Below are 22,591 nucleotides of genomic sequence, written 5' to 3'. Positions count from 1 at the left end.
TTCTCTAGTAACCAATCATTTTGACTTACATTCCTTATGGTATCTCCGCTCATCTTTCTTTCCTCCGAGAGTGATACCTTAAACTAAACCTTTTATGATGGAAAATGTCTCTCAGCTGATGGATACATCTTGAGAAACCCACTGGATTTATTTATGATTTACATTGTGGGATGTAGAAACATCATCATCTTTTCATCATTAGCCTTCTAACTACCCCATATTCTATATATCCCTTGACAAATTACTCACATACAAAAAACAACTTTTTCTTACCTTCACACTTATTAGTATTAGAATCTATCTTGAACCCTGGCGGGCAGTGTTTGGACACTTTGTCCTGGCAGTAGAATGAGCTGTGAGTGTTGATACAGAACTGTGACAGCGGGTTGCAGTCGTGTTTGTTAACTGCGCATTCGTCCACATCTGGAAGAGATTCTTGGTTGTTATACATCATTTATCCATTACTAAGAACAGATATAGAGAAATCTTTCTGGTTGACCTTGCTCAAGATAATGTGTGAAATAGCTGGACTGAGTTTGACGGTACTTTCAGATTAGCTGATGTAAAAAGTTGTATCTTTGGTACTTTTTATTCGGATGAGGAAATGGATCATATTGTCTAGCTAGATACACCCTTTATGGCCAGTTTCACCGGTTATTAATAAAGTCTGTGATAGCCTATCTGGCAGGTAAACTAGACCCTGGTTTCACAGGTTTTGAATTGCAAAGACTGGCAGAAATTAAAAGCAACCTTTATCTGGGAGATAGAATTCACCATCGAATAATGAACTGTCAATTACTTTTGTTCAAATTAGCATAATATTTTTAATAGATCATATTTTTTATTGTATCTACCATATTGTATGTAACCTATATTCTGCAAATAAATAAACAAAAAATTATAACAAACCTTCACACTCCCCATGAAGCCCAACCTTGAACCCTGGTGGGCATCGATCTTCCACATGCGTTCGAGGAGAAGTGCTAAGGTTGATGGGGTTGCCAGTCACACCACCACAGGAGTACCCACCAATTGTGTTCTCGCAAACGAAGGATGGACACGGTGGATTTGGTAGGAGGCACTCGTTAATGTCTAGAATAGAAAAGTCAATGTTAAGGATCCTTGTTCAATGTATCATACGGGATTTTAAACAGCAAAAGTTTTTGATAAAAGTCTAAAGTTACAACGGTGACAATATTTATCCGAAGCCACTTGATTTCTGAGATAGGGAAAACACTTTCAAAGTACAGGATTCTGCGTGATAAAAAATCTTTAACTCAAACGCGGAATCAGGACATTGATTGAATCGATACTTGCCAGTTGTTTAGGCTCAAATCCTCCTATAATGCTGATTTAATAGAAGACTAGCTTTGGAACTTATTTTATGAGCTATGAGATTGGCCTTATCCTAAATGTTAAACTTTTTAAGTCAGAATTGAATTTAATTAAAAATTCCTCCAGTATACCTCTTGCAATAAAGTACTATGTAAAAAAGTACTTATGTGTTTGACTAATTTCTACTTACCATCGCAAACATTATTGTTAAGATTCCTGGCGAAGCCTGGTGGACACTGTCCCTTCTCCACTTCCTTCTTGAAAGGTATACATTTGTATGAGCCATGCAAGTTGTGGCATTGTGTGCCTGGTAGACATACGGGGTCTTCTAGCTGGCATTCGTCTATGTCTGAAAATGTAGGTGGATGTTTTAGCAATGGGTCAGAAGACGGGTAGTCAGAAGCCAGTCTAACCAAGGGGGAAACGCTGGTACTCAGCTGAATCCGATTTAGCTGGAAGCCAACCCCAACATAGTTGGGAAAAGGCTCGTAAGATAATGTTTTAGTAATGGGTCCTCCAACGGTCAGGTCTTAAATTTTGTCAAATATGGACTTAGAAATTTCCAAAATCTTCTGAAAGTGTGATAAAGGGTTATGTACCTACACAATACCTTCATCTTCTTTTGGAGACGGTCTTGTTATGAAATTGATTATTATCCATTTTGTTAATATGTGCTCTCAATTTGGAAATGGATAACATGATTGATTTGGCACATCAGTAGATTCAGCCTAATTATCTAAGGCGTTACAATAACCTATTTTAAAGAAGTTCATTTTTGATCATGGTCATCTCTAGACGTATCACTCATATCTCCTATTACCAGTTATGTTATGTATTTAATTTTTACTTTATACCCTTTTCCAAAAATCCTTTGGAGCGCTATTTTTGACTTCGCATTCTTCTCGTAATGGAATTCCTATAGATATTCTTACCTTGACAAGACTTGCCATCAGCCATAAGCTCGTATCCTCTTCTGCATGAGCACTTGACTTCCACTCCGTTATCGTTACACTTGTGATGGCAGGGGTTGCGTGGTTTACATCGGTTTTTGCTCACCTGGAAGAATATAAGAAAATGTTGGGTAATTTTTCCTTATTTCTTGATAGGACTGTAGGTAAGAGAAGATTTCTTGAAGATTATTTTGTATTATAGGATCTGATTATAAGTCTAGAAGGCTGTAATGTTTTTTACCATGGTAAAAACTAGCAAACGGGTTTTTAGATCCTAGGGCCCTTAAGACATTTTAGGGATTCCCGTTATAAACGATTGTTAACAATCGTCTAAAAAAACGACGTCGAACGGACTTATTTGCCGTCATGCAAATAAGTCCGTTCTAATTCACAGATTTCATGAATAAAACCCAGAATGTATAATAAAGTCTGACCTTTGCCTAGTAATAAAAATAAAAACGCTAGTTCCATGGTAAGTAAATTGAACAATCCACTCCAGCCCCGGCAGGCTTTGGGCTCTAAGACTTATATTTTACCAACTTCTCCTTGAGGAGCGTGACGTAACAAAAACTAACTTACCTCCTTACAGTTCCTTCCATCAGCCATGAGCATAAAGCCAGGGTTACACTCGCATCTATACGACCCGGGCACCGGTATGCAGTGGTGTGCACACAGCTCATTGGGCGCATAGTCTTCGCATAATGATGGTAATACTAGAATAGAAGGAAAATAAATAATCAAAATATATAGATGTATTTCGATATAAACTATAATAGTAATATAACAAAGAGGAAACATTTTGTTGTCTGTTTGTTCCCTAATGGCGCCGAAACTACTGAATCCATTTGAAAAATTCTTTCACTCCTAGAAAGCAACACTCTTCCCAAAAACAATAGGTTATATTTTATTCCGGTATGGACAGTAGTTATCACAGGACGTGGGTGAAACGGCATGAAAACGGCTAGTTTAAGAAATGTCAATGTATTTGTGATGGTAAAATTACATATTTGGAATGAATTATCTATTTATCAGTGAAGGTCCCATCAAAATGGATCCAGCATAATGTACAGATTCGTCTACATGTATGTAATTATAAACATGGCTATCAAGATACCTCTCGTTATAACTCTTTAATTCTGCAAATATGTCAATAGATAACAGCTCAGTTATATTAATAATGACTTCATAAAGCTTATCTGTTTGCGAATACATAAGATAAAATTACAATAGAGATGAATGTAAGTACTTACCAGATAATTTGATATCATTTCTTGGAGTTGTTTCTCTTTTCCAGTCCTGTGCCGCTTTCTGAAATAATAAAGTCAAAGTCATAATATTGTATAACTATGCTCTTCATCAATGCAGAAAGAAGGTGATCTTAAGAGAAGATTGTAAATCGCATCATCAATACTTGAGATAACGATCACCATAGATTGGTCATAGATTGGTCTTGGTTGATAGGTGACTTGATTAAATAAAAATGGGTGGGTTCCAAAAAAGGAGTACCTATGAAGGCGCAGCCAGTAATAAGTTATTCCTCGTCTCCAGAAATACCCGCATTTTAACCGCTCCTTTGTAAAGAGATTTCATATTATGACATCTCCGGTCGACTTTTTGTTCTCCATGGGTGATATCGACAAAGAAGAATAACAGTATGATATCAATCCCGTAATGGCAAGTCATCGCCAAAATGGTAAGTCCACCTATCTGTAGGCGCGAGTGCATTGCTGGTATGTCATCACCATCATCATCCTAGCCTTTTCTCAACTATGTTGGGTTGGATTTCAGTTAAACCGCATGCAGCTGAGTATCTGTTTGTTACAAGGAGCGACTGCCTATCAAAACTCCTCAACCCAGTTACCCGGGCAACCCAACACCCCTTGGTAAGACTGGTTGTCAGACTTATTGGACTACCCGGCTTGGCTATTGCCAAAGATGTTCAAATGACAGCCGGGACCTACAGATTATCGTGCCCTCCAAAATACGGTCATTGTTGTTAATTGCTAGCGTGTATTCGCGCACAAAGGTTGCTATTTTGTCGGTAATTTTCTAAACATTCGCACGCAATTTGATATTGTTTGCTAGAGTTCGTAGACTAGAAAAAACATTCGACTATACATTCATATGTCACAGTGGTTCACCCCGGAAGTATGGAATTTGTCAAACACAGTCATGACAATAAAATTGTGGTAGGTCAATGCAAAGAATACGCTTGTTTTTTTTTTTCAAATCAATGCATAGAAGATGGGGGGAGAAATTAGGTACATTGCTTCAAAAGAGTTTCGGAAGAGTTTGATTTTGACAATTTGTTATATTTATTTATTTTAGAAGTTACATTTTTTACGGCCAGCGACTATCTCGACAATCTTGTGATATTTCTTCAGGACTGCATTTTCATGATCATCCTTCTGCCTTTATCCCAATTTTTGTTTGGGATCGGAACAACATGTTTCCTTCTTCCATACCGTCATACCGTTCCATACCGTTCTTCCATGCCGTCATCTCACAAGTAACAGTCTTTCTTGCTATTACGACTTTCACACAATATCCATCTATCCATCCAGGATTTTAGAATAATATATGATAAATATAATTTACCTTACAACACGTGACAAAGGCGTCTTCCGCTAACAACTCCTCAGGGTTCATACCGTGGTTGCGCTTGACACAAGCGGTGGGTCCTTCCGAAGACCCAACCTTCGTGCCTCTTGAACATTCGTCGCAGCATACCTGTGAATTATAGGAATACGATTAGGAGTATATAGTATATAAACATATAGTATATAAACAGTACCTATATAAACTATACACTATTCTATTGGTGAACATACTGCCAAGTATATCAACATCTGACTAGCATAAATACGATATACATTAACATAGGTAATACTAAGATTGTTGTTACCCGCAATTTCACCCGTGTCCCAGGAGAACTTCTTCCCGTACCCAGACAAAATAGAGCCCATGTTACTCGGGGATAGCCTAGCTACCCAACAGCGAAAGAATTTTTCAAATCGGTCCAGTAGGTACTTTCAGATATAGAAATGAAAAAAAAACTCTTTTTTAAATTAGTATCTAGGTACCAGTTAAACTCGGTTATTTGGATCTTTAAAATTCAAAAAATTGCATTCTCTAAAGTCACTCTAAGTATCTGAATGGTTGAATATTCTACTAATCGGATCAGATTTCAGACAACATATCTACCTAAATATTATTATCATCTTCAAGTTTAAAAAAAGCATCTGTTCCCCACACATTAAAAAGCCAAGGTCATGCAAAAAACAGCAGGAAATACCAGGAATGTTACCTACACCTACAGGAAACGGTTACGAAGACACGGTCATTGTTAAACAAGGAAGAGGAGTACCAACTGAACAAACAGAGGTATATCTGACTCTTATCTGTGAGATAACGGATACCTAGTTACCTAGATACTTGGTGTTTGGATTAAGTTTGTAGTGTAGTGTGTGTGCTATAGCTATATTTTTAAGCTAGCATTCAGTCTTAGCTATGTAGTTTCGTAATTTTTTGAATGTAATGTAAAAATATTTCATAAAGGTTTTCTTATCTCCAATTTTCACGTTCAATTTCAAAAGTAATTTTATGAAAAAACGGACACTTACGTTGTCGATGGTCATAGGTAATGGTGTTATTACAAGAGCATTAAACAGAAGTTCGCATTTTTTTTTCTAAACACGTGTCAAAAGTCTGTTTAACTTAATTTTGTTATATAACACTACTAAATATGACATCGTCACTACTGCTCTTGCGCACCATTTTTATTGCTTAACTTTGGGAAAATAAAATCTTATTTATGACGATTGTTGGCAATGAAGTAAGTATCACAAAATAGTTATTTCTTAAATTACGTATAAGAGAATTAAAAAAAAAAACTAGAAAGTCGTATAAAATTATAGTTAACAATAGCTTCGCTTCAAGTATAGCTACAGGTTTAACTAAAAAAATGCAACTGCAAAACCAGAACGAAGATGTGACGATAAAGTTTATGTTTCATCTTCAGAACAATATTCGATGTCTTCAATCAAAGGTATGCAGGTTTAAAACATAGTTTCTTAAGTAAACTACATGCATAGTCCAGCACCTGAGAAATGATGTAGACTACTTCTTATCCAGGAGCGTTTGTTCGGTACGTTCTAGAGACGCCTAACTTTGTTCCGAAAAATACCTATTAGATTAATTGATCATAAATATCGTCGCCCAGTGGACACCTCAGGATGGATACCGCAGGCGGGGTAGGCCCCGGAAGAAATGGCGTGACGATCTAGACGTCGAGACTGGTGGGCTCGGTCGAAAGATCGAGAAGTGTGGAAGGAAGATGGGGAGGCCTTTGCCCAGCAGTGGGACATTATGGGCTAAAAATAATAATATAATTATAAAACCCGTAACATAACTAAGTACTGGATGGTTTGAGAAATTCGTGCAGTGTTTACCCTCGGCATTCTTGGGTGGGTTGGGCTAGTTTTGACCGGGTGCATAGAGTCGTTCCCACGACATGCGGGTGAAACCACTACCGGAAGCTACCATAAAAGTTTTTTTTAACAAATTAATCCATTTGTTATTAAATAAAAACTACTAACCTTACTTGTAGATTTAGTAGCGGCACAGTTGTGACTGCTCGTCGCTATGTCTATGCCTGTCTCGCAGTCTACTTGTTTTCTGAAACAAACGACATTATAAATATACTGAATATACAAACAATATGGTTTTTATCGGATAGGTATCTAATTCTTTTGACTGTTCATTTCATATTCCTTGATTTTTGTATCAAAGTTGCTTTTGGATTTCATCACTTTTTTGCGTTTGGATCGAATCTGAATCTAGTATATTAACAGACAGTTTCTTCATCAAAAGTAAGAGCCAAAGTAAAAGTCAAAGTAATGTCTAAAGTAAAAGTAACGGTCAAATTCATTTTTTCTATTAGTTTTGCTGTCACTTTAGTCTTGAAAAAACGAAGTTGACCTTTACTTTAACTTTAGACATTACTTTGACTTTTACTTTTGATGAAGAAACTGGCCGTAAGGGAAGTAGATTTTTTATACAAGTAAGCACCTTAATTGTCACAGCTTTACATAAAAGTTAGTTAAGTTCTCCATCAAATATGTTAATAATATTGTTCTTATTATTTTACGGCTAGATTTGCTTACAACTAGATATTTTAACATTACCATTTTCCTTCTCAAATAGGTTAATTATTTGACAAGCATTTTATCGCACGTACAGGATCGTTTCGTTCATATAATATGTTAGTCTAAAACCGTTCTAACAATGATAAGTTTCTCGTTTCTAAGTCAACAACGCCCACAATGTATTAGAAACAGATTCTTAGTAATACTATTTAGAATACAAAATAAGGAAATCCTTGGTATAGTTGCTGTATCATATTTAAGAAAACAAGCAAGGTATTTAGCCAGAGTAAAGGTATGCATTACTGGTAGGCTTAAAATCTTTTGTACCTCACAGATCTTGCAAAACACACTAAAATAATAATAATGTTTGAAATAACAATTTTACGATAAAAATAATAATAATGTCTTTGGATGGTTTTGAAATATTTCCTCTTTCACTTATAAAGAAAAGCATCATTTTTCATGAAGGCAGCAAGTACAAGTTTGCAATTTAATAAAAGTTTTTGAGTTTGATGCAATTGTTAGAACTACTTATGTAGGTGTTTTATTGTTAGGTATTGGAACCTAGTTAAAGTTTCTAAGAATTACTACTGAAAATAATTAATATTGAAAACAAGGAAAATATTTGCAACCACAACATTTTAAAAATAGCCTGAATTAAATATTATTAGCATGTATTTCAGAAAAGAAATATAGAAAAACATCCGCTGGGATTCCAAGGATTGACTGTTTTGTTAAATCTACTGAAACATTATTATTTTATTTCACTAATAGAATTCGGTTTAAAATATAAGCTGATTCTAGGCGTACCTGTTATGAGTTTTCCTATAGGTATAGGTTTGTGCAAGTTTTTCGATTTTAATGTAATTTTCGTATGAATATCTTAATAATACTTCAGAATGATACTTAGGTACTACGGCCATCACAAAATCTCAAACTCAAAGTATTTATTCGCTCGTTAAGGTATTTACATATGTTGATAATAATATTACCTTTTTCAGGATTAAAAATGTGAGGAAAATACACAACATTAGTTCATCATCTCCCGAGCCTTTTTCCCAACTATGTTGGGGTCGGCTTCCTGTATAACCGGACGTAGCTGAGTACCAGTGCTTTACAAGCAGCGACTGCCTATGAGACCTCCTCAACCCCGTAACCCTGGCAACCCAATATCCATTGGCTAGACTGGTGTCAGACTTACTGGCTTCTGACTACCCGTAACGACTGCCAAGGATGTTCAATGACAGCCGGTAGGTATACACAACATTAGGTACATACTAAATGATACTCACTGAAAATATTGGTTGCAGCACTGCGCCTTAGCTATCTGGCACATGGTTTCGAAGGCCGGTGGAACTTCAGGAGGCGTGGTCAGGGTACCCCGGCAGTCTGACAAGGTATGGTTCTTTGCAAAGCCTGCACCTTCGTGGCAGCACAGCTGGATCGTTTCTGCCATGTCATCTCCGTAGTATCCTGGGAGAAATTGAAAAAGAATATTTATAATAATAGTATCATTATATCTTTGAATTGTATAAATTATTTTTCTAGTAAAGTTTTTAATTTGTTTATACATTTTTAGCTCAAATTGGATTGTATAACGTTCTCAGGAACAGATAGAAAACTATTGTATTTTTTTTTTTTTAAAGGGTGCCCATGGAGTTTCTTGCCGAAAGTGCTTTAATAGGCCTATTTGAAATAAAAAAAATTGAGTTTAAGTTTGAATCTAGGTATAAGTACCTACTCTATGAGAATATAATAAAAATAAATTATTACGTATATTGAATTGGAGTTGCAATCGGTTAGACTGGAAGCCGAATGCTAATATAATAAAAGGAAACATTTTTTGTTTCTTTGGTTGTACCCCAATATCTCTAAAACTACTGATTTTAAAAATTCTTTCACCATTAGAAAGCTACATTATCTGCAAATAAAATAGGCTATATTTTATCCCGGTACGGGCAGTAGTATCCACAGAACGCGGGTGAAACAATCGGCTAGTCAATAATAACTTAGTATGTACTTACAAGGAAAACTTCTAAAACCGCAAAGTTTAAACACAGGCCTATATTCTACGACCTTGTAACAGATAAATCGTGTCGGCGCATAAACTAAACGTTTAATAATAACACATTAAACCATAAACAATTAATTTATTGTCATCTGTTCACCATATTGGACGCTTCATCGTTCATAAATCAACTTCGTGAAGGAAATCCATAAATATTACATATTGTTGTTTTAATGGGTATTTTGTCATGAGAAAGAATGTATATTTTTATGGCATGTTTAGTGGGAATTTACTGATCTCACACAAATGAGCGCGAAAAAGTTGAATCTCGCCACTTGAATTTTAATCTATACTAACATAATAAAGAAAATCATTTTTTGTTTGACCCTAAAGGCTCAAAACTACAGAACCGATTTGAAAACTTATTTCACTGTTGGAAAGCTATACTATTCCCTAGTAACTTAAGCTACATTTTATACTGGTGCGGGCAGTGGTTTCCACTCGACACGGGTGAAACCCCGGCTACTTTTACATACTTAAGAGCGTGTACGCTCGGCGCGCGATGTCAACTTTAGGTAATTCAACGCAAAAAACCGCGCAGACTAGCGTCGCGGCTGTGTGCGTGCCTATCATACTTCACGTATAGTCACACAAACCATTTTGATCCTTTCGAGTGAAATTGGTAGAACAAAAAATATATTATTTAGTAAATAGTTAGTAGCGGGAAAATAGTTTAAGTCTATGGATGTCTAAAATATAAAAGCATGAAAATAAGTTAATAATTACACTCTTTTGCAAAAAAATCGGGCACCTATGAAAACCTTCGTTTTGAGGACTTTCTGTATATTACATACAATTTTCAACAGTACTAAATAGTCGACTGATGATTAATGACAATGTTAAGAGTTTCTGTATTTCAACCGATTTCAAAAAAAGAAAGGAGGAGGTTTCAATTAGATTGTTTTGTGATTGTTCTCAATTTGATTGTTCTCGATTTCTCAAAGACGCCTGGACCGATTTGAAAAATTGTTTTTTTATATGAATGGTCCAGTCCATCCAGACCGAAAAATTGTGGTCAAATAACAACAATTGCCGGAAAGCCAAATATTGGTGAAGAGCTTGGGTTTACCATTGCAAATAAAGTTTTAAGTTATCTATCCTATATGCTTCAAAAGTTATTCGAGATCAAAAGTCAAAATTTGGGTACATCCAAAATGAAAAAAAATTATAGCTCGATTGGTAACAGACATCTGCAATAAGTGATTTCTAGCCTAAGGAGTCCGCCATATTGGATTTAGACTCGCGACACATTTTTTTTCGAGTTATTCATAGCAAGCCCTTTCATTTGATACCCATATAGTAGGAATGCATTAAAAACATTTTTTTCTCCATCTTGGGTATACCGCCATATTGGATATAGAATCATACATTGTCATTAAAACTGAACATTCAAACAAAATTTCAACTCAATCGATAAAAAAAATATGCTTCAAAATTGAGCTTTAAATAAAATAGTAATGTATCAAGATTTGTTGGTCGCGCTTGAAATGTACTCTATTCTCGGTATCCACGGCAGAGGTTATTCACCCTACGCGATGTGACGGAGCGACACGTCCTCTCTGTGAAGCCTTGCGGCGGTCTGGTTTGAGTTGACTCGCGTGCAGCGTTTTATAGTAGTTTTAAATAATTTATAAAAAAATAAAACGAGAGATTAAATTATAATATAAAGTTTATGTTTTAAAGAAAGAGTTATATTACTATAGTAAATAATTGTTATATTAAATTAAGTAAGATAGATAGGTAAAAAAAGCATTTGAAATTCACAATTTTTCACATTGTTAAAATATTTTTTTCTGAAAGATAGAGACCTAAATCAAAAAATGTTTTCAACTAACTATAGACATGGGGATTTCGTCTATGAGTAAAAAAATAAATATGATTAGATTTGCCACTGTTTTCACATGAATTTAAGCTTCGAAATAGACGCTGAAAGGGAATTTTATAAAACATCTGTTACGTTATAGGGGTTTTAAGTATTTAAACTACACAAATTGAAATTTATGTTCAATTAACTATATAGACAGTGAAATTACCTTGCGTTATTAAAAAATAACATAGTTATAGGATAAGTAGTTACTGAGAAACAGTGGTTTGAAAAGTACCATTTTAGGCCAGATGGCGCGCGGTTGACGTACACGCTCTTAATATAATAAAAGAGAAGAAGCGACTCCTTATAAATTTGTAACATTTAATGGCAACGGATACTTAATTATGTCATGATCTAAAACATTTCATTTTTTTGATATAATCTGAACAGTTTTACAGCGCATAAGATTAATTATGTGTGTAGTTTCAGTGCATACGATAATATACTACCTACTTCTTTCACTTTCATCGTGTATCTAACCTTAATTAACAGTCTAATTTAAGAGGTTACTGCATTCTTTATTTGACAAACATTTAGAACTACTTATTACCCGCACGCAGTTTTATCCGCGTCCCATAGGATATTCTATAATAGCCTGGGTAAGCATGTATTCTATATTTCGTATGTCCGGGAATTTTGATGAAAGCACGAGTTTCCCTTGATTATAAAAAATATAACTCAGTGGTTATTTTCGTAAAAAAGTAACAAACAAAAAAAAAACACATGGGGAGTGATAGGGTGATAGATTTATCTATTTTGACTCATATTGTATCCTAATTCGTAATTGTGCTTACAAAATATTGCGAAAAGTTTAAAACGATAGTTAAGTAGGATTTTTATAAATGGTAGAACGAGATAAATATCTACAATATTCCGAAACAAGGCGACTACATGTCTGCCAAGACATTCATATAGCACCACGTCACCCACAAGCCAAGCAAGCAAGTAAAATTAAAACATATCTATTCATAATTAATCGAAATTAAACGACTATAGTTATCGGCACGAATCTTGAGCTCTGACCTACATCTGCGCAGAAGTGATTTATTAGCAAAGAACCAATCCCGAGTGACGGCTATGACGCGATGCACTGCGGGCCAATCACCGCTTTAGCCAAAGCACAAAAGGGACCCAATAAATTACTTCTGCGCAGGTGAAGGTCAGAGCTCAAGACTCGTGCCGATAACTATAGCAGATGCAACAATGCCATCAAAATCTTTGTTAAAATAAATAAAGTTGTCCTCAATAATTATAATTGTTCTCATTAAAACTTAAGTGGGTCAGAAGTGTGAGGAAAAATATCGGTCAAGTGTGAGACGTAATTGTATTATTAAATTCTGTTTGTTCAGTTTATTTGGGTCAGTGTGTTTATCAAGGGAATTAAGTGCAGTTTTTTTTGGATTATGTAAATAATATTGATGGGAATACCATTTAATTCATCATAAATATATGTTACGGGTAATGCTAGAAGGTGGAATAAACCTAGGTTTACCCGGGTTGAGTTAGTATTACCCAAGATTCTTGGGTAAAGTCCGAATAATAAGTAAAATAAATTTTAATTCGGGGTTTACCCATGCTCACCTAGGTCTACCCAACTCTTACTGGGTAATGTTAGTTGTTGCGTAATTTTAGAGCCCGTGGCGTAATTCTAGGATGAATGTGGTACTGTTGAGGAAGTGTTCTCAAGTGTGTCATGATAAACTGATTGATATTGAAAATATATCACCAGAAAAAAAAGCTTACGAGAGGTTGCAAATAAACAGTCGCTTTTAGGAGGCCAGGGTTTTAAAAGGTGTAAATAAATAATTTCAATTTGAACAACAACGACCGTTATTTGTTTTTTTTTTTCTATTAAGTTTATGCTCTTCAAGCAATTACGATTGCCTTTGTATGTTTTTTAAATAATATATGTATGTGTGAAATGACCTTGGATTTTCATTTCACTAGTTAATTAGAAAAATTTTTACATTACCCAGTCAGAGTTGGGTAGACCTAGGTGATGATGGGTAAATCCCGAATAAATATTTATTTTACTTATTATTCGGACTTTACCCAAGAAGCTTGGGTAATACTAAGTCAACCCGGGTAAACCTAGGTTTACTCCACCTTCTAGCATTACCCGTAACATATACATTAGGAAGCATCGCTTCGGACAAAAAAACTAGGGCAATAGTTATGTATGACGAAAACTGCTAGACGTCTACGTACTGAAGGAAATGGCCAATTGTGATCGGTTATTGACCAGAACTTAAGGTATTTGTGATAATTTCAACAAAAATGTGCATGTGTCATGTTTGCGGACACTATGACCGATCTACCTTTGACTCATCATCATCCTCCGAGCCTTTTTCCCAACTACGAGTATGTTGGGGTCGGCTGCCAGTCTAACCTGATATAGCTGAGTACCAGTGCTTTACAAGAAGACTACCCTGCCTGACCTCCGTAACCCAGTTACCTGGGCAACCCAATACCCCTTGTCCTACCGATCTATATTTGACTATATTACAAAAAAAGGTCCCTACTGCACTTTAAAGAACAATTCATAAGAAACTAATATACTGATAACATACAAATGGTTTTTCTTAAAACGATTTTTAATATAAAAATTGAACGTAAAAATGTGAGTGGATTAAAAAATTATCGTTTATGTTAGCAGTGTGTATTTCTTTTCAATTTAAATCATGCACCACAAGTACATTGTAAGACAGCTCATTTTAATTCGGCTAAATTCACTCTTCAACATATCCCCTTAATGTACTTACGTGATACTGAAATTATATCGTAAACTGTATACATCACACTTACAACTCTTTAATCAAACTATCAATCAGAAATATACCTCACTACATTACACATAAGGTTCATATTGGAACAGCAATCAAACGAGACCATCTTAACCGGGAGAAACTTCAGTGGCCTGAATATATTGACATTTATTAAGTATCACAAGCTCCTCAAGAAGTTTCGAACTTGATCGATTTCTACATACATATATAGGTAATTTGCTATATTATATGATCATGTTTCGGAAAGCACGATAAACTGTAGGTCTCGGCTATCATTTGAACATCTTTGGCAATCGTTACGGGTGATCAGGAGCCAATAAGTCTGAAAACCAGTCCAGCAAAAACTACCGAAGCAATTTCGCAGTAATATGTATATTTGTATATGTCACCGTAAGATTACAAACATCGTTAGATTACAATCTATCTCGAGAGATTGTAAACGGTCGAATTATTGTGAACCGTAACATCTGATTGCAATTTAACGCATTATTTTTCGCTATATTATAATCTATCGATGAGAAATTGTCAAATTGTCAACTGTCCGAAAGCTCTCCCTGATTGGTCAGTCTTTTTGTAAGATCGACCAATCACGACCAGCCGTTCTGTTCCCATGTTGGTTTATCGTTCAAACTGCTTTGGTTAATCAGTATCACAGATAAATTTTACATCCTCAACACTTTTATATAACTAATTCTGAAGATATAAGTTATTTTCAACAGAAAATCAATTTATAATCACGAAAACAGTTGTTTACACAATCGACAACAAACGAAATAAACAAACAAAATGGCGAAAGCCGGAGCGGCGGGGGCACATTACGTTCTACCAATCAGCGCGCAAGATGCATTCCGTTCTGCGCCAGTTGACAATTTGACCGCTTTACATTGATCGATTATAATATAGCGAAAAATAATGCGTTAAATTGCAATCAGATGTTACGGTTCACAATAATTCGACAGTTTACAATTTCTCGAGATAGATTGTAATCTAACGATGTTTGTAATCTTACGGTGACATATACAATGTATACCCCTATTCCTACTAATATTATAAATACGAAAGTAACTCTGTCTGTCTGTCTGTTAAGCTTTCACGTCTAAACCACTGAACTGATTTTAATAAAATTTGGTACAGAGATAGAGTTGACCTTGAAAAGAACATAGGATAGTTTTTATCCCTGACTTTTGAAGAATTCTCTTGGTAACGCGATATAATCGTACTCTCCTCGGGCGAAGCCGCGTGCGGAAGCCAGTAATGTATACAGGCAATAACATAAAGGCTACTTTTTATCCAGGTACGGGAACTGTTTCCCATACCTGGATAAAAAGTAATGTTCAATATAAGAAGATTCAGTTCAAACCGCAAGTAGATAATAATTCTGTAGAAGTTCCATTACCTACAGATCATTTCATTCAAGTCTACAAAGTTTTTTTTAACACATCATCATAAACAAAATATTAAGTATCTTCTAACGCATTACACTCGACCCATTATGAAACTCAATCACCCAGTAGATAATGACTTCATCTCAATCAGTTAATCACCGCAGCTTCCCATGTCTTGAGATGTTTCAATCATCTTACGTTTAATGGCTTTTAAGAGTGCATTTGTTTTGTTTTAACTGCACTCAATGCTTGAAGGAACAACTTAATGGATAATAATGTTGAAGTATTTCGTAACTTAGTTAAAAACTAGTTTTAAAACGTATTAGATACTGTAATATTCAATAAGACTGATATTATGCCATAACTATGATTAATAAATTATTTTTGTAAGAAAAAGTGATTCAAATTAATTTTGGAAAAAAATGCCGATGTCAGAAGGTCTGACAACCAGTCTAACCAAGGGCTTTTGAGCTGCAGGATTGTTCGAAAGAGTTACCGCGGCCGTGGTACTTAAGGGTTTAAGAAGGAACATGATGGGTTTTAGTCAGTAAGAGTCTGACACTCACGCTGCACCCACAGCGGGGTCAATCATTAAATGATTTCCCATCAAAAGGAGTATTATTTTGTTAAACAGATAACTGGGAAAATATCTGTATGTTGTAGAACATAATTAGCAAAAGGCTATGCAGATGATGATGCTAACAGGCTAAAATTGATCATTAGCAACATATTTTTACCTAAAATCAGTTCCTCATCATTAAGGTTATTGAGCTAAACAAACAAACAAACAAATTTATTACCTAACATGACTTCAATCTGGAAAGTTTTCGTTCACAGTACAATTTGGATGTTTTCAATCATCTGTCATCTGATTTATTTTGACGTTAACTGTACTTGAGGGCTACGAATCAATTTAAAAGCAGTTATGATCTCATGGTAGAATGTTAACTAACTGACTGGTGTTTATGTGCATTTAATTTGTATAATATGTATGTGTAGAAATGAGGATAAATATGAACAAGGATTTCTCTTGTTTCTAAGTTCAAATAAATAGATTGGTTACAAAAAAAATCCCATCACTCTTATTGTATAAAACGTGAAGGTCCAGCCATATTTAGATAAGACAAAAAGTAATTTAGTGAGAAAAGCGGTTGTTATCGAAATAAAAGTATCGATATTTTGAAAACAGAAAATGTGTATTCAACGGATTTTGATGAATCAATCAGTATGGCTTAAACATCGTAAACTTTAATTTAAGTTTTAAGCCCGAGCCTTTTCCAAACTATGTTGGGGTCGCGGCTTCCAGTCCAACCGGATGTAGCTGGGTACCAGTGTTTTACAAGGAGCGACTGCCTATCTGACCTCCTCAACCCAGTTATACGGCAAACCCATTGGGTATCCCATGGTATGACTGGGTGGTGAGTCTGAATTTATCCCAAGCTTATGTAGGTAAATAATATAATTCTCTTCTAGATTAAATAGCTATAATAAGAATCATGTCATTTCCTATATTTATTCTGTTAACATGAACACATACGACATTTATAAACAACAAACAGTCTTAAGAAAGAACAATACTGATTAGATATAAAGATATGTCATCTTATGATATATAATGAATACGTGATATATGCAATTATAATTCTTCTCTACATATTATAAAATAATGCCTCGTGGCAGTCTTTGCGATTAACTCAAAAACTACTAATCGGATTTTCATGCGGTTTTCACCTATAGATAGAGTGGTTTAGAAAAAGATCTATGTGTTATTTATACCCATTCAAAGCCGCTTCGGGCTACTCGTATATGGTAATAGTAAGCTAGACTCCCTTTCCAGGAAAACTACTTCCCGCAATCGGATAATAATACTGGCAAGTTTCATGAAAATCCATCCATTATTTTTGCGAAAAAGAGCAACAAACATAAGAACTCTCGCGTTTATAATAATAAGTAAAATTATTGTAATAGGTAGGTACTTTAATAGTAATTTTTACGAGGATATGACAGGTCCTGTAACGCAGACATGTAATGTTATCTAATATTAATGTAATGTTATCACGTATTCTTAATTAGGGTGTAATTATATTCCTAATTGCGAATTATTACGTCTTATGATAGTCCTTCTCTTTTTCCACGTGATTCTAATTCTGTTAGGTAAATACCTATACCCAAATAGAATTTTGAAATCTAGAAATCGTAGTGTATTACTGCTACTTATATGGTTACTGATTTAACTTTACTTTAAAACTTTAATTTAGAAGAAATGTGAAAAAACTGCTTCAAAACTATACTTATTAGAGTTTTAAATAATTTTTCAAAATCAAAAATTATACCTGCTTCTTTAATTTAACAGCGTTAAATTTAATTTGTAATATTTTTATCAAAAAACAATAAAAGTTAAACAATAAAAATAATACGATGCATTCTCAAATCCCGACAAGTAAGTAATAAATCTTTCACTCCCGCAACCAAACCCAAAATCGGCAGGGTCCCATTTTTTGTAAAATTAATGAACTCACCATATGCAGCTGGATACAAGGTCACACAGACGAACAAACACAATAAAAAACACACACGCATTTTCACAAAAATACCGTCCAAAAATCCAAAAAATAAATTTAAGTCTTACACTTGGCACACAAATTACGTAGCCATGTCAGTAAAAAAAAATAATTAAAAGTTTAGAATGTCAAGAATTTGAATTTTAAACGTGGAACATCCATGGGTCCTTATTTTGAACGGCGCGCGGCGCAGGAGTGTGGCAAGCGCGTGCACAGCGCAATCTATTTCGGTCGCGTTTGCACTGCACCCGTCTCTGTCTTGGCATAGATTATTTGGTTTGGACAGATGGTTCGATAAAGGGTAGGTATAAAATTCCTTATCAAAAAAAGTACTATGTCTTTAAAGGAAGTTTTGGAAAGGTAGTCGTTTTTTGATGGCAAAAAAAAATTACAACTACAATTCTTCACAATGTAGCATTTCTTAAAATATAAAGTAATGAATGTAATGATTAAAATATAAAGGTAAAGTAAAATTATTTGATAAACCTTAGTAGCAACATAGCAAAACAGACAAGGGGAGAAGAAATAATATCAACCCATATAAAAAAATACTTATAAATATAGGCAGATATATAATTACGTCTTCTTAGTCTTGTCAAAGAAGAGAACGTATTATTTTTGTTTATAGCACATTAAAAACGCAAACATTTTCAAAATGTGAACTTTTAACGTCTTGTAGGCATAACACTCTCCTCAGTTCACACTTACCATCTGCATAATAATCTATGTCCTCCCTCCCACCGCGAGCGGCGGCTGACTAAGCGGAATGTCTCAGGACATGTTCGAATGTCCTATTTCAGTCTAAAAACGGGTTTATGGACACTAACCATGGCCTACGGGGTTACAAGGTACTGGAAACAACGGGATTACTGATAAGGGGATCCGGACATCGAAATAATTTACTTAGGACTTATGGATTTCAAAAAAATGAGGCCTGCAAACTGTAGACATGTTGGGATGGTTGGTTGACAGTGTATTTTGAAGATGTGAATCCAAGCTTTTTAGTTGGTCTGATACTGGACGGATACCTGATCATTGTAACGTGAGCGCTACCATTCATCTTCATGCTGATATGTGAGCCTGATCAAACTGACTACTGATAAAAACTTTGCTGTGTACTCTCAGGGGTTCTCATAGATTCTATTCATCTCTTATTTATATAAGACCATAGATTTCTATAGAGAAGAATTGCCAGGTAAATCTTTGTGAGATTTTTGCTATGATTTATACCATGACATGGACGGGTGACGTACTGGTGATCACGTCTATCATTTCTCAAGTCTCTAACGACCTGTCAGATAAAAAGACGATAGCCAACATCATCACAGGATAGCTTAAAGAGTGTCAGACACTCACCCATTTTTAGCATTACCATTACCAGGAGACGTAAGCTACAAAGTTAGAAAACCTATGAGCTAAACTCCTCCATAAAACCGAGTTCCTTGATTCGTGTAACTTTGAACCTCTCAGATCGAGCTTTCTGACAGCCAAACGTAATCATCCACATTTGAAAAGGCTGAGATAACTTCAAAGAATTTCGGAAGATGCTAGAAACCGCTACCCACCAAGTGTAAAAGGTGCTAAGTCCTATTATGCAACACCTTTTAACACTTAAATTGCGTCACTTAAGCATATTTGCTCCCCAGTGATAGTGCGAGATTACGATAAAGTTAACAGTTTTCACTGTCGCAGTTTAACTAATTGCTTAGCCAAATGTTTGGTTAGAGATGCCCCGTAATCACGTCGTTAGGAGTTTTGGGGATCCGCAAACTATAGTGGTGGGTATTTTTGGAGAACAAAAACTTATATATGGTGGTACTACAAAAAAGTATGGAGAATTTCCCTTGAGCACGTGTCGAACGCCTGTCTAAGTTTATCGTAGTAACCAACAATGTTTTATTATTTTATAATACATAAGATTACATATGTAAGCAGCAAAAATTCTGGAAGGTAGAGTCTCAGGTAACCCCCTTTTAGACTATTTTCTGATATTTTAAGCCAGGTAATCTTCAGCAGACGACCTCTCCCAAAGTGAGTGCAGTGTGAGGAGTGTCAGACTTTTACTGACTAAAATCCACCATGTTCCTTCTGGAGCCCTTTATGTACCAGGGCCGCGGTAACTGTTTCGAATAATCCCGCAGCCCCAGCAGTTTAGGTAACACCCTATCTGACTTTAATTTTGTATTCAGTAATAAAATGATCCACTCAATGTATCAACTAGTTTCGAACCTGTATCCTCAGCCTTGAAAAGCAGTCCTTTTAACCTCCAAGCTGCTACCATCAAGTGCATTTACAATCATGTCATTGGGTCAGTATCAGATGATAAAAATGTATTCCAACAGTTCGATTTCTCGGTAAAGGAATCTTGCAAAACCACTTTTTGGTTATCATGTAGTATTTCAGCAGGTTTAATAAGAATGATTGGTATTTATTTATTGTAAATGCCTTAGTATTTAATTGTGCAGAATACGTATACATTCCTGTCCGTATTTCTTTTTTTCTTTCAAGAAAAGCTGCTGCAGATCTTTTTTACCGATTTCCTAAAAGGTTCTAAATTCGGATGTTTCTTTTCAGTCTTTGTTACTCGATTTCTCGAGGACTGATTTGAAAAGCGTATGCTTTTATTTGGGTCCCATTGTCACCAGGTCAGGATCTGATGGTAGGATAAAGAGAGAACTCTCGAAAATTGAAAGCAAGCATTGAATGAAAATAAGTAATATACTTATTATGATCGACAAGGTTTTAACCTTACCTGGTGATGGAGACGACAGAAAATCTCCAACAATTATACTCTAATAAATATATACAAAATAATAACCTACTTGAACCACTATATTAGTATCAAGAACCCCTCTATAATAAACCGTTCGCGCTTGACCATAATTCTTGTTTGTATATACTTGGGGGCATTTCTCAGAAACTTGCCGTGCGCCCACAATGATGTTTGTTTGAATCATTTGAGTGGACTAACCGTATCGGTGCGGGTTTGATTCCTTGTTGATGTTCAAGCTGAGTGATAAAATGCTAATGCAATTTTGAGTGCATTATAATCTACAAATAAATAAAATTATGATTTCTCCATCTTTACGGTAATCCTTGTGGATACAACTACTACAACTGAATTATATATTTTTTGTTACCTTCTGTTATTAGTCTGTAAGCCTTCTTAAAATGAATAAATAAATTATGAAAGAAATCTTATATTTTCATCTAGGCATTTCATTAATCTAAAAATTAAACCTTTCTCATATTATAAATAGCTACCGCCTGCCATTTCACCTGCGTCCCATGGGAACTACTTCCCAAATAAAAAACAGCATATTACCCTTCTTCGGCACCTAACACAGAATTTTTCTAATCGGTTCAATAGTTAATGAGATTAACGCGTTCAAACAAACACGCTGTAAATATTACATACATAACATTTAGTAAATGGTTTATTTAAAAGTCACTAGAATTTGAAGTATTGCTTATTACAAGGGCGCCTGTTGGTATTCAAAAGCAATCACACACATTGCTTTGTTGAAATATTATTTAGTGACTATAAACCTCATCTTATTATCTGCCAAGCCCTTTCTCAGTTATGCAGCCAAGCCTTTTCTAATCATGAACAGTAACTGCCTATCTGACCTCCTCAACCCAGTTACCTAGGCACACAATACCCACTTTGTACTACAGGCTACGAGCAATCGCAAGATCAGACTTTCTGACTTCTAATTCTGACTGCCACAGATATACAAATGACAAAGAAATTGGCAGAGTTTAAGATGGGACCCTTAACTTTGTGAAGTACGGAAGAACTTCTAAACCAATAATGTCCTCCTAGCCGATTGTAGGTCACGGCAGCTGTTCTCATACAAGGAGATCAGCCAGCTGCGCAGGACATATTATAGTGCACGAGCATTTGTGCAGACACAAGTGCACTCACTATTCCTTTACTCTCATAGCCCGATGGGACGGCAATCCGACACGACCGGAGAGAGATCAGGCGCAGGACCGACATTTACGTGCTCTCCGTTGCACGGATCCCATTCATGGACTATGTTAATCGCAGCTTAACCTTTCTTTTTTTATGGAAAATCATCAAATGACTCCTCCCGCTCTGTGGGTTAGCAGCGTGAGGGAGTGTCAGACTCTTACTGACTAAAACCCATCATGTTCCTTCGTAGGCCTTTTATGTACCAGGGCCGCGGTAACTCTTTCGGACAATCCCGCAGCTTAACCTCAGATCGAATCTCAATAACATATCCCAGACAATTGCTTCAAGTACTTGTGTAATGTATCCATGAATATGTAATACCAAATAAAGTTTTATTTCTGTTGCGAAGGCCACTGCTGACTTGAGGTGAATTTATATTTTTAGGCGGTTAACGCATTGGCGGTTTGAACGCCTATACAGAGAAGCTCAGTTACCTTATTAAACGTATTATTTACGTGTATGCTAATAGCACCGGCTTTGTATGTGTAGCCGAAACAGTAATTGTTGAGCATG

The 22,591-nt window shown here is 35.5% G+C and overlaps 1 protein-coding gene across 1 annotated transcript in view; it reads right to left on the bottom strand.

Annotated features, from left to right (window-relative positions):
- The window catches only part of LOC110379037 (fibulin-2), a 30,064-nt gene extending 11,718 nt beyond the window's left edge, over nucleotides 1-18,346 (bottom strand). Inside the window, exons 1-10 of the mRNA XM_064041716.1 lie at nucleotides 18,058-18,346; nucleotides 8,725-8,905; nucleotides 6,884-6,962; nucleotides 4,884-5,015; nucleotides 3,536-3,593; nucleotides 2,865-2,998; nucleotides 2,268-2,391; nucleotides 1,526-1,684; nucleotides 910-1,092; nucleotides 274-423 (exon numbers count right to left, since the gene is read on the bottom strand). Coding sequence (XP_063897786.1) covers nucleotides 274-423; nucleotides 910-1,092; nucleotides 1,526-1,684; nucleotides 2,268-2,391; nucleotides 2,865-2,998; nucleotides 3,536-3,593; nucleotides 4,884-5,015; nucleotides 6,884-6,962; nucleotides 8,725-8,905; nucleotides 18,058-18,118 — 1,261 coding nt within the window. The 5' untranslated portion in view covers nucleotides 18,119-18,346. The remainder of the gene's footprint in view (nucleotides 1-273; nucleotides 424-909; nucleotides 1,093-1,525; nucleotides 1,685-2,267; nucleotides 2,392-2,864; nucleotides 2,999-3,535; nucleotides 3,594-4,883; nucleotides 5,016-6,883; nucleotides 6,963-8,724; nucleotides 8,906-18,057) is intronic.
- Between the last annotated feature and the right edge of the window lie 4,245 nt (nucleotides 18,347-22,591).

This window comes from Helicoverpa armigera, chromosome 26 (assembly GCF_030705265.1).
Source record: "Helicoverpa armigera isolate CAAS_96S chromosome 26, ASM3070526v1, whole genome shotgun sequence".
In the NCBI taxonomy this organism is placed as follows: domain Eukaryota; kingdom Metazoa; phylum Arthropoda; class Insecta; order Lepidoptera; family Noctuidae; genus Helicoverpa; species Helicoverpa armigera.
The sequence above is the reverse complement of the archived record's forward strand: the minus strand, read 5'-3'. Positions and strand labels throughout refer to the sequence as shown.